At 44.7% G+C, this 18495-nt stretch overlaps 1 protein-coding gene across 1 annotated transcript in view; it reads left to right on the top strand.

Moving 5' to 3' along the window:
* LOC147465046 (glutathione S-transferase 2-like) overlaps window positions 1-18495 on the top strand; it is a 103818-nt gene that overhangs the window by 60086 nt on the left and 25237 nt on the right. The window contains exon 5 of the mRNA XM_086517761.1: window positions 12153-12224. Within this exon, the coding sequence (XP_086373887.1) occupies window positions 12153-12224 (72 nt within the window). The remainder of the gene's footprint in view (window positions 1-12152; window positions 12225-18495) is intronic.

The following is an 18495-nucleotide window of genomic DNA, read 5'->3' as shown; positions in this document are numbered from 1 at the left end:
GGCAGTCACCTCTGTGGGTCCCCACGAGAAAGGGACTCCTTTCTGTGTCAAAATATGCAAGGGGAAGCAACCTCTGCAAACTTTCGAATGAACCGCCTGTTGTACGAACACAGTCCAAAGAAGCTTCTAACTTCATGGTCATTCTTCAAATCGGGCCAATCACGTATAGTCTCTATCTTGGCCGGATCCATTTGCACTCCTGCTACTGAGACAATGTGTCCCAAAAAGTGTATTCTTTGGTAGGAAAAATTCACTTCTCTTTGCATTAATCACCAACTTGTGATCTCGTAATGCCTGAAAGACCTGAAGCAGATGATCTCTGTGTTCTGCCTCATTCTTGGAGAAAACAATGATATCGTCAAAAGAAAGTGCCAACAAATAGCCTATGCTCTTGAAAAATCCTGTCCATCATCCGGTTAAATGTCGCAGGAGCATTGGTTAAGCCAAACGGCATCACCAAAAACTCAAATAACCCAAAAGTCGTCCAAAAAGTTGTCTTGTAGACGTCTCCCGGTGCGATTCTGATCTGATGATATCCACTCTTCAAATCAATCCTGCTAAAGCACGAGGATCCCTGTAATCTATCGAGTATATCATCGACCCTAGGAATCGGGAATCTGTTCTTGATCGTGATTTTGTTGAGAGCTCTATAATCGATGCACATTCTCCAAGGTCTGTCTTTCTTCAAAACCAACAACACTCGAGAGCAATACGGTGAAGTACTAGGCTGGACAAGACCCTTTTCCAAGAGGTCTTTCACTTGGTTCATAATCTCTTCATTCTGTGCTCGGCTCACACGGTAAGGTTGCCGGTTCGGTGGTGTGCTTCCAGGTATCAGATCAATGGTATGATCTTCAGGACGAGTAGGTGGTAACTCTCCTGGAAGGCTTTCTGAGAAGCAATCGGCATGAGAGTGTAGGTTCTTTATCAAGTTTAGATATATTTGTTCTATCCTCATCACTCAACTCTTTCATAAAGATCGAGTAAACAAACAAACTGGATTCATTAATTTAGAAATGGCCGAAGCCGATACAATAGGGACACACTCGCCCATTAGTTTAATATCAAGTACAATGGTGATAATCGACCACGGCGTTGTTCTTGTGGTACCAGGGAATCCCTAAGAGAACATCACAACATTCCAAAGGCATTATGAAGAAGTCCTCATGCCCCAAATACCCCTGACAATGCAACCAAAGTTTGCCAATGACAGGTGTAATGAACACGTCCCTGCCTAGTGCCGCTAGAACAGCCTCCGCAAGTGGGCCCATTCGATCGGGAGTGATCTCGAGCCGCACCGCCAATTCCGGTGAATTGAAGTTGGCCTTGGCTCCTCCATCAAAGAAGATCAGGGCCTCTAGGTCGTTCACTTTGCCCCAAGCTCGACAAAGTTCAGTACTCTCGTCCATAGTGTTGGGATCGGCACCCGCACAATCTGGAACCAGTCCCGTTTTCATCTTGCCTTTTCTTACATGTTCCTCAGTTGCTCTCGAACTCTCAGGCCTTTCGTCGTCCTTGTCGTTCGTTCTTTGTGTGCCTTTTTAGGGCACTTCGCGGAGATATGTCCAAATTCTTCGCATCCAAAGCACATCCCCTCCCTGATGAAGCGAGCTCTCTCCTGAGGAGTAAGCTTGGGTCGTGCATCCTTCTTTTCTGGGTTGCTCTTTCTCTTTCTACTTTCATTCGCTGAAGTCTGTTCGGCTCGTCGTGTCGTGACCTCATCGGTGGGGTAGGTCAGACTGCCAGAGTGAATGGCAAAGCCCCTTTTCGCATGACTCATCAACTCCTGGATAGAAGCAGACTTCTGGTCCAAGCAGTGATCTCGGATCTCTGTAGGTAGACCCAAGGTAAAACGCTCAATCTGTTCTTTGAACAAGATCTTCTTGAATGAAGAGGCGGGTAGAAAAGAGCTCCAGAATCTCTCACAGTAAGCATCCACTGTATCTCTCTTGGTCATCCGAAGATGGTTCCAAGCAGCTCGTATATCGCATTCATACTCTTGCGTCAACCAAGAAGCTTCTTAAATTTCAGCCATTTAACTGGCGCAGTCTTATTTAAAAGAAGCGTGGACCACCAAGTCCGAGCATTCCCCTTAAAGTAAGAGGCAGCTCTTTGAATCTTGGAGTGCTCTGAATAGCGTCCTCCCGCGAAAGCGATGTCAAACTGTTGTATAAAAGACAAAGCCTTCGAAGCATCTGTATATCCTGAAAAAGTATCAAATATGATGGCATGTCCACCTTCCTTAAACTCTCGGACTTTCTTGCTTTTATCTTCCAAAAAGTCATACTGGTTGGCTTTATAAAAATTCTTCTTGTTCACATAAAAGTTGCCGTCATCAGAGTTGAACTGTGTAACAGACTTGGACACTCCAAGTCAAGAATCAACCACGACAGCACCAAATAACCACTTCAAAACAAGTCACAGATCACAAAAGATGTACACTGGCCCGGCGGAGTTCCGTGCCTAGGGATATTGGCCCCAAAGACTGGCGCCCCTTTCGGTATTTCTTTTTGTATTAATCAATCATCAAAGAACAAGAGAGCGGTTAGGGTTTCACTCTCAGACTCTGCGTCCAGATGCTATGAGAAGTGAGGCCCTCACCACTAATTTAAAGATTACAAGGGATGCTCAAAAGCAGAGTCCCAAAAGCTTTTAAAATAAAAAGCATCAGTTCTCTCTCTCTCTCTCTTAGAGAGTCTTTTCTCTTTTTTTATAAAAAAAGGAAAATTCGCGTCGCTCATCATTTTTCAAAAATAAATAAATAAATAAATAAATTTCAAAGCCTCCGTGATTTCCGGAAATTAGGCAAAAATTAGGGTTTGCAGGAATTTTAGGGTTTTTGGCAGAAATTAGGGTTTTTGTTGTCCGCCACGTCATCACTTTGTGACATACCCCCCTCTTGAAAGCATTGTAATCGACCGCGATTACGCCTACAAAACCGACAAAAGCCATAAACCGTCTTAGCAGACACTGACTGTTAGTACCTACGTACTAGGAACACACATCTAGCACATGTACAAAATCGACAGTCACATCACACGACATCACAGGACATCACATGACATTCAACATTCATTCGGATCTTAGACCATGATTTATTGGCAATGTAGCTAGCAATCACATCTAGGTCCAATCGGGACCTCATCTATGTTCGATTGACTAACCCCTATTGCAACCATGTCTATTCGAGATCAATCAGACCAAAATGCTGCAGTCATTTCGTCTATCAGTTCCTGCACTCACAAGAAGTCAAGAACAAATCAGTATCATTATCAGGAATTGCATTTCATAAAGTCATCCAGCAGAATACTGTCAGCTCTCAGTATCCCTGAAGCTCAAAGAGACATCAGTGACTTTAGTATCAAAATCGAGGCATCTGTTGACCAAGGAGCGGAGTAACTCCCCTCTTGTGCAAACCCACTGCACCAGATCTTCGGCCAAGCTGAGTTTCTGGGTTCCGTTTGGAGTAGACTATGCTAAACCAAAACATCGAGGTAAAGTTTCACAATCCGAGGAGTATCTGCTAGGTCCTCCTCCTCCATCCACTTCGCATCAAATGCAGGAAAGTTCTTGAATTTAACCAAGAACCGCCTTCGGACTTTACCTTTCTTCATATCCGTATGTGCCAAAATCTGTTCAAGAACAAGGGTCTCCTCGTTTTCTTCCACTGCGGGTTGCTCATCAGGCTCCCCATCATCAGGCACATCACCCTTAACAGGGTTCAAGAGACTCACATGCAATGCATTGTGAATCCTCCAAGTATTTGGCAGTTTCATTCGGAAGGAGACATCATTTATCTTTTCAGTAATCTGGAAAGGTCCGTAATATCACATACTAAGCTTTGGAAAAAGCCTCTCCTTTCCCTTTTTCTTTCTTAGGCGTGCCTTCTCAAAAGTAAGAGCACCCAATCATCCTCCTTCAGTTTCAAGTCGCGACGATGGCGATCCGCTGCCTTTTTCTGTCGTTCTTGAGACTCCTGCAAAGTCTCGTGAACCTTGGCAAAAGCCGTATCCAAATCTCACGAATATTCATCCGCTTCAAATATCTAATCTTTCGTGCTCAGGAAGGATGGAACCTTCGCAGCACTTTCAACAATCTCACATGGCGTCTTCCACGTCGAAGAGTGTATCGTGTTACTGTAGGCAAATTCCACCAAAGATAAGTTCTTTTTCCATTGAGTCTTCTGATCCGAGATACAAGACTTCAATAAATCTAAAATCACTGAATTGGCAATCTCAAATTGCCCGTCAGTCTACAAGTGGAACGATGACGAGAACTGCAACCGCGTGCCAATGTTCTCGCAAATTGCCTTCGAAAACAAACTCATAAATCTGGGGTCTCTGTCAGAGACAATCGTCTCAGACTGCCATGTAATCGTAAAATCATCGTGATCATTCTGTGTTCTCGGGAGATCAAAAATGAAATCCATTTTAATACTTTTCCAGGGGCGGGTGAGTATGGGTAAAGGCTTTATGTGCCTTATGCCTGTCAAAATTGACCTTCTGGCATACCAAGCAACTGCGCACAAACTCTTCCACATCCTTTTTGAGTCTCGGCCCAAAGAAGTATCTCTCTACCCCCTTCATGGTGGTAGCAATGCCGCGGTGACCCGTAAAAGGTGGACAGTGGAATTCAGTCATATCCTTATCCCTCAACGGGTGTGTAATGCACAACATAGTCTTTCTCATCAAGTAGCCTTCCCGAAGGGAGTATCCAGCTACTGTCTCCCCATCCCGTATCTGTGTGAAAAATATCTACAAAATCTGTATCTGTGGCATACCGATCAACCATATCCTCGAAGGTCCTATGATGTATCGCGGAAATAGCCAGAACCAACGGTTTCCGAGACAAAGCATCTGCCACCACATTCTTGTGTCCCTGCACATGGAAAATCTGGATGTGAAACTGTGACAAGATCTTCGCCCACCGCATCTGCTTTTCCGAAAGCTGCTTCTGTGACAAGAAGTAGCGCTAACTCTGATGGTCTGTAAAGACAGTAAAATCCGCTCCGAGTAGGTAATGCCGTCACTGAGTAAGAGCATGGATAACCGCCAAAAGCTCTTTCTCATAGATCTGTGCTGTCATCTCCAGCCTAGAGAACAAACGGCTCTCGTAAGCTATGACATGGCCTTCTTGCATCAAGACCGCACCCAGACTACGACCACAAGCATCACAATATACTTCAAATGACTTCTACAAGTCCGGCAAAGTCAAAATAGGTCCCGTAGTCAATTTCTCTTTCAATGTCCGAAAGGCAGTCACCTCTGTGGGTCCCCACGAAAAAGGTACTCCTTTCTGTGTCAAGGTATGCAAAGGGGAAGCAACCTCTGCAAAATTTCGTATGAACCGCCTGTAATACGAACACAGTCCCAAGTAGCTTCTAACTTCATGGACATTCCTCAAATCGGGCCAATCACGGATAGTCTCTATCTTGGCCGGATCCATTTGCACTCCTGCTACTGACAGAATGTGTCCAAAAAAGTGTATCTCTCGTAGGAAAAATTCACTTTTCTTTGCATTAATCACTAACTTGTGATCTCGTAATGCTTGAAAGACTTGAAGCAGATGATCTCTGTGTTCTGCCTCATTCTTGGAGAAAACTATGATGTCGTCAAAGAAATTGCCAACAAATAACCTGTACTCTCGAAAAATCCTGTCCATCATCCGGTTGAATGTCGCAGGAGCATTGGTTAAGCCAAAAGGCTTACCAAAAACTCAAATAACCCAAAAGTCGTCCGAAAAGCTGTCTTGTAGATGTCTCCCGGCACTATCCTGATCTGATGATATTCACTCTTCAAGTCAATCCTGCTAAAGCACGAGGATCCCTGTAACCTGTCGAGTATATCATCGATCCTAGGAATCGGAAATCTGTTCTTGATGGTGATTTCGTTGAGAGTGCTATAATCGATGCACATTCTCCAAGATCCGTCTTTCTTCAAAACCAACAACACTGGAGAGCAATACGGTGAAGTACTAGGTTGGACAAGACCCTTTTGCCAAGAGGTCTTTCACTGGGTTCATAATCTTTTCATTCTGTACTTGGCTCACATGGTAAGGTGGCCGATTCGGTGGCGTGCTTCTAGATATCAGATCAATGGTTTGATCATTGATCTTCAGGCCCTCTGAAAAGCAATCGGCATGAGTGTGGAGAAAAATCTTGGCGTTCTTTTGATCAGGTCAAAACATATTCAACCTTTATCCATCGTTCAGTTCTCTCCCAAAAGAATGAGTAAGAAACTGAAGTTCATCAAGTACAATCTCTAAGCCCTTCATTTATCAAAGTCGCTTTCTCGGCCCGGTAGTCAACCACGGCGTAGTTCTTGTGGTACCAAGGGATTCTGAGTAGAACGTCACTCGCGTGCCCTGAACACCCCTGTCATTGCAAACGAAGTTTGCCAATGCTCGGTGTAATGGCAAATCCCATCCGGGTGCCAGTCGAACTACCTCCGCCTGTGGCATCAATCTGTCGGGCGTAATTCCAAATCAAGCCGCCAATTCCAAGTGAAAAGAAGTTGGCCTTGGCTCCTTCAAAAGAGCTTCCTGAGCCTTCACTTTGCCCCAAAAGCGGCAAAGTTTGTACTTTCATTCATTAGATTCGGTGGAAGTCCCACGCCATGTGGTACCAGTTCTGCTTTTCTATCTGCCTTTTCTTCCACGTTCCTCAGCTGCTCTCGAACTCTAAGGCCTGTCGTCGTCTTTATCATTCTGTTCTTTTGTGCCTTTTTAGGGCACTTCGTGGAGATATGTCCATGTTCCCCGCATCCAAGGCACTTCCCCTCTCTGATGAAGCGAGCTCTCCTGAGGAGTAAGCTTGGGTAGTGCATCCTTTTTCTCTGGGTTGCTCTTTTTCTTTCTACTTTCATTCCCAGAAGTCTGTTCGGCTCGTTGTGTCATGGCCTCATCTGTGGGGTAGGTCAGACTGCCAGAGTGAATGGCAAAGCCCCGCTTCGCATGACTCATCAACTCCTGAATAGAAGCTGACTTCTGTTCCAAGCAGTGATCTCGAATCTCTGTAGGTAGACCCAAGGTAAACCGCTCAATCTGTTCTCTGAACGAGATCTTCTTGAATGAAGAGGCGGGTAGAAAAGAGCTCCAGAATCGTTCACAATAAGCATTGATTGTATCTTTCTTGGTCATCCGCAGATGGTTCCAAGCAGCTCGTATATCTCGTTCATATTCTTGCGTCAACCAAGAAGAAATAAAAAGCTTTTTAAATTTCAGCCATTTAACTGGCTTAGTCTTGTTTAAAAGAAGCGTGGACCACCAAGTACGAGCATTCCTCTTAAAGTAAGAGGCAGCTCTCCGAATCTTGGAGTGCTCTGAATAGCGTCCTCCCGCGAAAGCGATGTCAAACTGCTGTATAAAAGACAAAGCCTTCGAAGCATCTGAGTATCCTGAAAAAGTATCAAACTTGATCGAGTGGCCACCTTCCTTAAACTCACGGACTTTCTTGCTTTTATCTTTGAGAAAGTCATACTGGTTAGCTTTGTAAAAATTCTTCTTGTTCGCATAAAACTTTCCGTCATCGGAATTTGAGCTGTCTGTAGACGAGTCCTCAGTAGAACTGTCAGTCTCTGGGCGAGACTTAGACTTCCTTGCCTTTTTCTTGCCCTTTCCGAAGCGTTGTTTCTTGCTTCGCTTTTTGCTTTTCCTGTCTTCTTCGCTGGAGTCTGAAGAGCTAGAAGAACTGTCGGAAGAAGAAGAACTGGGTAGGCCTTCAAACTTGACGCGCTTCTTCAGTTTCTTTGCCTTGTCGAAAGTCGACCGACGACCCAAATATCCCGGGAAGTCAGTGCCTTTCTTCTGCTTTTCTGCCATGATTTTTGCCTTTCTTTTGCGCGTCGAAAAGCTGATCAATCCGTGCATCAACCATGTTCTCTAGTTCCTTCTCCGTATATTTCTTGGAGGTAGAAGGTTTCTTGAGAGCGGGTTTCGGGAGTGGTGTTGTGGTTCTTTGCCACTCCATCTGTACCTCTTTCAAAGAGGTCTGGTTCATATATTTTGCCATCTTCGGGTCCTTGGCAAAATTGAGCATCATCTTTGTTGCATCGCCGATCAACTGGCGACGCTCCATCTCTCGCCGCTCCGCCTGAGTAGGCCAAGGCGGGCCATACTCTTTGCCGGAATCTTCGTTGTGATCCCTGCCCGCATCTCCAAATGCAGAGGGAGTCGACTGATCCTTGCATGAAGCCATAGGTGCCACGGAAAAAAATTGGGGATCGGATTTCCCGTAGAAGAGAAATCGACCGTGCTCTGATACCACTGTAACAGACTTGGACACTCCAAGTGAAGAATCAACTGCGATAGCACCAAATAACCACTTCAAAACAAGTCACAGATCACAATAGATGTACATTGGCCTGGCGGAGTTCCGTGCCTAGAGATATTGGCCCCAAAGACTGGCACCCCTTTCGGTATTTCTTTTTGTATTAATCAATCATCAAAGTACAAGAGAGCGGTTAGGGTTTCACTCTCAGACCCTGCGTCCAGATGCTCTGAGAAGTGAGGCCCTCACCACTAATTTAAAGATTACAAGGGATGCCCAAAAGCAGAGCCCCAAAAGCTTTTAAAATAAAAAGCACCAGTTCTCTCTCTCTCTCTTAGAGAGTCTTTTCTCTTTTTTTATAAAAAAAAACAAAATTTGCGTCGCTCATCATTTTTCAAAATTTTTTTTTTTTTTTTTCAAAGCCTCCGCGATTTCCGGAAATTAGGGTTTTTGGCAGACATTAGGGTTTGCAAGAATTTTAGGGTTTCTGGCAGAAATTAGGGTTTCTGCTGTCCGCCACATCATCACTTTGTGACAAACTGTCTGTAGATGAGTCCTCTGTAGAACTGTCAGTCACTGGGCGAAATTTAGGCTTGTTTGCCTTTTTCTTGCCCTTTCAGAAGCATTGTTTCTTGCTTCGCTTTTTGCCTTTTCTGTCTTCTTTGCTCGAGTCAGAAGAGCTAGAAGAACTGTAAGAAGAAGAAGAAGAAGAAGAAGAAGAAGAAGTGGGTACTCCTTCAAATCAAACACGCTTCTTCTTTGCCTTTCCAAATGTCGACCGACGACCCAAATAACCCGGGAAGTTAGTGCCTTTCTCCTACTTTTTGCCGTGCTTTTTAGCTTTGTTCTGGACGTCAAAAAGCTGAGCAATCCGTGCATCAACCACCTCTTCTAATTCCTTCTCTGTATACTTCTTGGGAATAGGAGGTTTCTTGAGAGCGGATTTCGGGGGTGGTGTTGTGGTTCTCTGCCACTCCGTATGCACCTCCTCCAAAGAGGTCTTGCTCATATACTTTGCCATCTTCGGGTCCTTGGCAAAATTGAGCATCATCTTTGTTGCATCGTTGATCAATTGCCGGCGCTCCATCTCTCGATGCTCCGCCTAAGTAGGCCGAGGCGGGCCATACTCTTCTCGTGAATCTTCGTTGTGGTCTCTTCTCGCATCTGCGGATGCAGAAGGAGTCGACTGATCCTTGTCTGAAGCCATAGGTGCCGCGGAAAAAAAATTGGGATCGGATTTCCCGTAGAAGAGAAATCGGTCGTGCTCCGATAGCACTGTAACTGACTTGGACACTCCAAGTCAAGAATCAATCACGACAGCACCAAATAACCACTTCAAAACAGTTCACAGATCACAATAGATTTGCACTGGCTCGGCGGAGTTCCGTGCCTAGAGATGTTGGCCCCAAAGACTGGCGTTCCTTTCGGTATTTCTTTTTGTATTAATCAATGTTCAAAGTATAAGAGAGCAGTTAGGGTTTCAGTCTCAGACTCTGCGTCCAGATGCTCTGCAGAGTGAACCCAAAACCACTTATTTAAAGTTTACAAGGGATGCCAAAGACAGAGCCCCAAAAGCTTCAAAATAAAAGCAAACTCTGTTTCTCTCACAAGCCCTCTCTAGGGCTTTAATAAAAATAAAGCAATGCAGCTCTCTCTCTCTCTCTCTCTCATGCTCAAATTGCGTCGCCAAAAGCTGAAAATCAGCGCCGCAATTTCCGGAGATTTTCGTACGATGCCATGCCATCATGCAAGCACATTTCACGGAAAAATCAGCTGCTGCTTTTTAGGGTTAAGGTTAGAGTTTAGGACAGGTTTTAGGGTTAGGGTTTTTGGCAGATTTTAGGGTTTGCAGGTTTTAGGGTTGGGGTTTGTAGAATTAGGGTTTTCAGCAGCAATCAGGGTTAGGGTTTCCCCCATGCTCTTGTGCAGACACGTCATCACTTTGTGACAGTTTGCATGGAGTGAGTGTCTACAGAACAATGGATTTTATGTCTGTTTTGCAGGCATAATTGAGGGTGATTACTCTTCATTTTCTTTTGGAAAGGTAGGGGCAGGGGGTGTTTTTTTTTGGGGGGGGGAGTGGGAGATGTCACAAACTGATGACCTGGCATGCTTGCTGCACACTGGAAGTGAACCGAGAAGAGAAGAGTAGTGCCAGACCTGAATCAGAAGGCCCAAGTTAAAGCGTATCAGCTTGTAGAACACAGCTGCAGTCTGCATGGAATGCCAACGTGTCATGCTTATGTGATGTTGTGTAGATTAGGGCCGATGTGGCTGCTCTATGCTCGGACTTACTTTTGGGGCGACAGCCATGAAAGCAGATGATTTTTGGAGTTTTTGGGTGCCAGCTTAAGTTATCAGATCATTTTGGTGCTTTTAATGTACTTGTAAAGACAACTTATGGTTTTTGAAGTTGTTTTTGGGGTTGTTGGGCTGCTGCCTATAAAAGAGAGGCCACGGGTACCTTTAGTCCTTAGATTGCGACTTTGTGGATGACTTCAAGGAAGTGTGTGTGCACTTTGACAGTCGTCAATAATCAAGGAAATGCCACTAGGGGCGCCTAGTCGAGCTGCCAATAATCTTCGAAGGGGAACGTTTCCTCTTCAGTGTCGACTAGTCTTCAAGTGTTCAAGTGAAAAGTATTCTAGCTTGCTGGTTTCACCTAGATGTGAATTGTGAATGGTTAGGAGAAGCACAGTATTGTTATGAAACACTCAGAGATTTGACAGAAATATCTGACCATCTTTTCACAATCTTTAACAGTTTGCCATTCCTTTGATATAGCTTTTTGAGACAGTAACTGCTTCCAATGATTTAAACATGGCTGGTAGACAGGTAATAGAGGTTTCCTTCATTGTGTTTTTCGGTCAGGTACAATGACATGAAGCAAGTTGGGCAGCCAGATAGGTGACAGTAGAACCTTGCCAGCCTTATGTTTTATTATTTTTGAATTTCATGGTCTATCCTTTAGTCTAGTCCATCATGTACAAGCTCCTTTTAGACTTTGCATTGTTGCAAATAACTAATTATTCATCAACATCCTGTCTGCTTTCTCTATTTGAGAAAGCATGTAGTTGGACACATCTCTGCTCTTTAAGACACATAACTTTATGTATAATTTCACAAGCCCATCCCTAAAAACCATAAAAAAGGCAGTGCTCATGGAAACTTTAGTCTTCTTACTTCTCCTCTAAAAGCGTTAAAAGCAGCATTTTGTTTCTGCACAGGAGAGAAATGTGGAGGAAATAACCTCATGAGCTTTATGTCATTGCCTAACATTCTTTTATCTTGTTAGATATTCCTTGTTCAGTAACTCTTGTGAGGTGTAAGAGGATGTTGTTTTGTGCTTTTTTTGGATCAATATCTACTCTGCTCCCGCTCCCTTCTTTTCTTTTATACATAAAATCTTTTTATGTTGGCATCTAGTCTACACTCACTATTGACGCCATTAGTGGGACCCAGTAGTATTTAGTCTACAATATGCATGTTGGAGTTTGTCTTGTGGATAACTCATGGGAATATTAAGAGTCTATAACCTGCACTCTCATTTAGAGTTGAATCTGGACTTCTCCTGAATTCATCCAGGGATAGGCTAAATGCTAGAATTTTTGCCTCACTTAATGACCTAAACAGGGGTGAAGTTGGACTCTGATTGAATATGGACTTTTCCATGGTTTATCTAGGTTTAGGCTAAATTCCACATTTGTTGCCTTATGCAATGACCTAAACAGGTGAATGTTTTATTAGTCTAGGTTGTTCCAGGACATTGCTGTACATGGTGTGCTTGACTCCACTGCTTAAGTCTATAGTTTGTCTTAACCCTCTCCAAAGTGATTTTATTTCTGGTTAAAATTCCTGTCTCAAAAATGTTTACATTCTTTTGCAGTATCTTGAAGAAAAGTATCCTGAGCCATCTTTGTTTCCAGCTGACATTAGGAAAAAAGCATTGGTTCGACAGGTACAACAAATTTCTGAATCAGAGATTGTATGATCAAAGAATTATATTTTTCTAAATCTGTTGCAGAGCTTGTTTGACCTATGCAGGGCTCTAAACTTGTTGATTTGCCTAATAATATGGCAGGAGCTTAAAAGTTTGTGAAGCAGGTTGCGTTTATGATCCAGATTTCCTTTTTGCTTCTGGACACTCTCTATCTGAGCAAAGCTAATTTTAGATGGAGGGCTCATAAAGTTTTACCCTGTTTAAAATCTGTGAGTTTAAGTTTCTGGAAGTCTGGGGAGAAACATCAAACGTTTAAGCTACCAACTAGGTGACTGATCGATGTACATGAGAGTGTCCCCTGCCTATCCAGAGAAGAGGGCAAAAGTACAAAACAAAAGTGCTACAAAATAAGGGCCAATTTAGACTCACACGAATGGAGAGGCAGCCAACTGTGTTCTATGCACGAACCTGGCACTATCTGAAAAGCTAGAGGTATAATTCCTTCCCACGTGGGGTCACAGGTTCAGCTCCTCCCCACTTTTGTTGCGCTGAAAGGTATGCGGAACTCTATGTCAGGCCACCTGTTTCCTGGTGGACCCGGAAATAAACTCCCTGTTTTGCACAATGGGATTTCGCCAACGCACGTGCTCACCCATGTCAATTGTGTCCTGCCTAAGAAAGTGGAAGGTGGGGTAGTACGCGAGAGAGAGAGAGAGAGAGAGAGAGAGAGAGAGAGAGAGAGAGAGAGAGAGAGAGAGAGAGAGAGAGAGAGAGAGAGAGAGAGAGAGAGAGAGAGAGAGAGAGAGAGAGAGAGAGAGAGAGAAAATGAAATGAAATGATATATTAACGTCTACAAGAGGCCAAAATGACCTATGAGACCAACTGATTACAATGATGAGTCTAGTACCAAGTCTGGGTACAAACAAGAAAACTACAAACAAAGAACTGATAGGAGTGCTACCGACTCCTATGGGTGGCTGGTAGGCTGAGCAATGGTATCATGCCATAAAGGTACAAAGTGGGGATAAGTGTCACCATGATACAATGTAGCAATAGCATGAAGCCTATCCCGATCGACATTCTGGGTGGCGTGCTAGAATCCTGTGGATCCTCTGCCGCAATCTCCGCCGGTGCTGCGTGGCTCCCCTCCTCAGTCGCGGTCGTCTCGATCTCCCTAACTCTATAGCTCGATCAATGAGAGTACCGCTGATGTGTGTATGGGTGGGAACCGAGCTCTCTGGTGGTGGTGTCCCCTCTGACTCTGTGGTACTCAGACTGAAGAAATTTGAGATGCGTCTCTGGGACTGTCTCTGTCTTTGCCCATTCAATAGAGCGTCTCTATGTCTCTGAATCTCAAGTAGGAATAATCCGAGACATCTTTGATCCTGATATCTCATGACTCTGTCTAACGAGTCAAAACCATCTCTGAATAGACAATGAAAGCGTCCCCGTATCTCATAGTAGACTGTGCAGCGACATATGTAGTGAAACTCTGTCTCTGGCTTTGCATGGCATAACTGACATATCCTACTATCTGCTGGTATGCCTCTGAATCTACCTGTCTCAATCCCAAGCTGGTGTGAAGATGTGCGAATCTGGCCAATAGCACATCGTAACCTATGAGATAGATGTGTGTCCATGTAACTGGGCCGTGTGACAAATCCGTCTGTCGTGAGTTGAAGAAGATGTTCTCTATAGAAAACCCTCTTCGTACCCAACTCCCGTGATGGTTCTATCCATGTCCTCTTGCTATCAAGCTGGATAAGATCCTGCCGAATGAGTCTAGTAGTCTCCATCCGTGTAAGAGCCAAGGATGGTGCATCAAGAGAATACTGGAAAGGGGGCAGCCTGTCCATGCTGAAACCATGAGTTCATCTGTGCAGACCAACATGATGTATCTCCCTGTAATGCCAGCTGTCTGGATGACTCGAGAGCAACCCTGGCATACCTAAAGTATCAAAGAGCCATAACTTTGTCCGAGGTTCCTGGAATTGAACCAGCGAACACATCCTCTCCAAGCCTCCCAAGGCCGTATAAGCTCTAGTCAGTCTAGTCTCTGTTGTTCTTCCCAAAGAAAACCTCGGCCCAGTGAAGACAACCCCAAGGTAAGTGTATGCATCTGTATACTCTACAATCTCCTGACCATATGTGAAAGTCGGTGCTGATCTCCTAATCCACTGTGGTGTGGTGTTAAACACCATAACCTTGGTTTAAGGTTTACAGACAATCCACTATCCTCTGCAAAATTGTGTAATGCATCCAATTGTCGCTGCATACCCTCTAGTGAGTCAGAGATCAACACAATATCATGAGCATATAACAACAATGGGATCCACGTCCCCGCCAGTTGGGCACCTCTATCACCCTCTCTGTCAATGTAATCAGACACGTCATCAACATACATACCAAATAGAGTAGGAGACAATGGGCAACCCTGTTTCACCCCAATGGTGGAGTGAACTAAATCAGATATCCCCTCCGTGGTGCGTATATGTCCCATCACTGCTCTATATAGAGCCATAATCCCCCAAATCAACACTTTGGGAACCCCCATCTCTTGCAGTCTGCCCATCAATCGAGCTCTTGGTACCATGTCAAATGCTTTGTGGAAATCCACAAAGCTACAATAAATCCGTCTCCCATGTGATCTGCCCTCCTCAATGATGGCTCTGAGTGTCAGAACATGATCAAGAGTGGAGAAACCCCTCCTAAAACCGGCTTGGCCCTTTGCTCGTACACCCTTACCCTCTGCCCAATTACTCAACTGCTGCTCAAGAATAAATGCATACAACCGTGCCAATGTGTGCTCAACCATAATAGTGCGGTAATTCCCAGGCTACAGAGATCACCTGCCTTGAAGACAGGCACAATAGTAGACAACCTCCAAGTCTCCGGTAACCCCTCACACATGGCACGATTGAACAACATTGCAAGAACCTCTACCAGCATATCTCTAGCATGTATAAAGTGCTCTGCTACTAGACCATCATGATCATATGCCGTGCTGGTCCTCATCTTGTCAATGGCTCTCTTTACCATCTCAGTGGTAAAGAAGGTGCTGGTAGGTGGGCATGGCTCTGTAGGATCTGGAAGTGGTTCCTGTCCAGGAACTATATATAACGATGTCGCATACTTGCCCCGCACATCAGGAGAAGTAATCATTGGGGGAGGGGAGTGCTCATGAAAGAATCACCATGCCTCTCCTGAGTCTCTACTCAAGAACAACTGATACAAGTCTCGCTCCATGTGGGCCAAATAAGCTCATTTTTTCCGTCGCACAAGGCGTCGGGAAGCAATTTGAGATTGTCTGTAAGTGATGACTCCTAAAAGAAGATCTCTTTGGAGCTGGGCTCTCACCTCTCTGCACTCCTCATCATACCAACTTTCTGGGGCATGTTCCCAGAATGTGTTGCTAATTGGACTATTTTCTTATTTTTAATGATTAATTTCTTTTTTAGGATATTTTATTATGTGCACTAAGAACTGTTAAAAGATTGTAGCTACAGGAACTGCTATCAGGAACGGACAACTCTGATGTGTCATTTGATGGGTGACGGTAAACATCGCGAAGGAGTTTCCGTACGTTCGATGGAAAGGGCCGGGTTACGAGTGCCCCTGATGCGTCACATGATGGGTGACGGGTGCATCAGTAAGGGGGCATTCCGTAGGCTAAGGAGGAAATCCGAACTGAGTAAGAAAATACACGTAAGAACGCAAGCACAAGAATAAAGATGGGTTCAATGAAGCTTTTTACGAAAAGCAGAAACAATCGCGGGAAGGCAGACGCTTTCCCGCGAGGAATCTATGTTTGCATTGCATTCGTGCATGTGGTTGCATCCAGGGACGCCTGGGAAGTGTTGTGAAATGCATTGGTTTTTACTTATAAGGTTTTATTGAGTTTTTGGGCAGGTTCATACCAATTTTAAAATATGCCGGCCGCCCACTTAATGAGTGGGCAGCCACTTAGAAGATAAAGCAACAAAACCAGCCAGCGAATTCTCTCTCCCTATTTCGGGTAGAACAGCGCAAAAAAAAAAAAAAAAACGGCTGCGATCTCTACGCGAGCAGCTATTCGTGCCGTGGCCAGGGAGCTATAAAAGCACCACATGCCCTCACTCAAAGAGGGGTACCAAGGCGTCGGGAAGCAATTTGAGATTGTCTGTAAGTGATGACTCCTAAAAGAAGATCTCTTTGGAGCTGGGCTCTCACCTCTCTGCACTCCTCATCATACCAACTTTCTGGGGCATGTTCCCAGAATGTGTTGCTAATTGGACTATTTTCTTATTTTTAATGATTAATTTCTTTTTTAGGATATTTTATTATGTGCACTAAGAACTGTTAAAAGATTGTAGCTACAGGAACTGCTATCAGGAACGGACAACTCTAATGTGTCATTTGATGGGTGACGGTAAACATCGCGAAGGAGTTTCCGTACGTTCAGTGGAAAGGGCCAGGTTACGAGTGCCCCTGATGCGTCACATGATGGGTGACGGGTGCATCAGTAAGGGGGCATTCCGTAGGCTAAGGAGGAAATCCGAACTGAGTAAGAAAATACGCGTAAGAACGCAAGCACAAGAATAAAGATGGGTTCAATGAAGCTTTTTACGAAAAGCAAAAACAATCGCGGGAAGGCAGATGCTTTCCCGCGAGGAATCTATGTTTGCATTGCATTCGTGCATGTGGTTGCATCCAGGGACGCCTGGGAAGTGTTGTGAAATGCATTGGTTTTTACTTATAAGGTTTTATTGAGTTTTTGGGCAGGTTCATACCAATTTTAAAATATGCCGGCCGCCCACTTAATGAGTGGGCAGCCACTTAGAAGATAAAGCAACAAAACCAGCCAGCGAATTCTCTCTCCCTATTTCGGGTAGAACAGCGCAAAAAAAAAAAAAAAAAACGGCCGCGATCTCTACGCGAGCAGCTATTCGTGCCGTGGCCAGGGAGCTATAAAAGCACCACATGCCCTCACTCAAAGAGGGGTACCAACGTTAGCAAGAGAAGACTCTACCGCAAGAGATCGCGAGACTACGAAGCACGGAAGTCGCTTTTTCCCGCGCAAGAGCGACAGGTATCTATTGTGGATTCGCCATACGAATTGTTGTCGCGTGTTTGTGTGGTTTGTTTTGCAGGAATCTCCCGTCTTACGGGAAGTACGGCTTCACGCTTAAGTCCCTTACGGGAAAGTACGGCTTCGCGCCTAAGTCCCTTACGGGAAGGAACGGCCTTGTGCCCAAGCCCTTTACGGGAAAGCACGACCTTCGGGTCTAAGATTACAGAACGGAGGGGTTTCCTCGGGTTCTCGTGCTTGTATAAGAATTCTCCCTAAATAAAAGAATACTCTTAACGGGGGGGGGACCAGCCCATCTTCTGGTCCCCAATACTGTGTCGATCTTCTCCCTTCTCTCATGTTTTCAAAGAATTATAATTTTCAGATTTTCTAAGTGCTCATGTACGCTCCCGTCTTGTGACAGTGGTATCAAAGCCCGGACTCCTCTCTTTCTCTGCAAAGAAGGACGATTCCGGGAAGAACGGGAAGAACCATGTCGAGCCAAGGGAGAAGCGTTGAAGAGGAGCTTCAACAAGTGCAAGCTCAGCTTGCGGAGTTGCAACAAATTTTACTGTTGCCAAACGTCCAAAAGTTTTTGGGCGGAATGAAGAAAACGAATGGAACTGATGCAGTCAAGCATCCAGACAACACTGTTGGCGTGAGACCATAGGAGGCAAGAGAAGAAGAACGTGCCGATGTGCACAAAGGATCTTCGGATCGGAATGAACGGCCTACTTTAAGGAATGGCCAGGAAAAAGCGCTCTCTTTGCTAGACGAGAGCAAGGACATCTCTATCTCATCTCCATCTTACTCTCCTGATTATACTTCTACTTCTCGATCATCTCGTCAGAAGAAGGAAGCCGCTACTAATGCCACTACCCTACATCAACCTAAAGATAAACCTCGATTCAAGAAGCATGGTGCAAGTCTCAACATCGCATGAGAGTCTTCAAATCGGGCGACAAGGACATCAAGTTCGAAACCTACAACGGACGGAGAGACATCTCCAAAGCACTGTCCTTCATCAGACAGTTTGAAGTCGCCTTTACCAATGGGCACTTCACAGAAAAATCCAAATTACGCCATGTGGGGATGCACCTCAAGGAAACGGCAAGTAATTGGTGGTTAGCCAAGATTCTGGAAGTTTCTTAGGCCAGAACTTGGGAGAGATTCAAATCTGAATTTTATGAACAGTTTCTTCCGCCTGACTTCGAGCAGGACATACGGAAGGAATGGGACTGG

The sequence above is a fragment of the Adiantum capillus-veneris genome, chromosome 1 (assembly GCF_014529385.1).
Source record: "Adiantum capillus-veneris isolate H3 chromosome 1, ASM1452938v2, whole genome shotgun sequence".
Classification (NCBI taxonomy): domain Eukaryota; kingdom Viridiplantae; phylum Streptophyta; class Polypodiopsida; order Polypodiales; family Pteridaceae; genus Adiantum; species Adiantum capillus-veneris.
The sequence above is the reverse complement of the archived record's forward strand: the minus strand, read 5'-3'. Positions and strand labels throughout refer to the sequence as shown.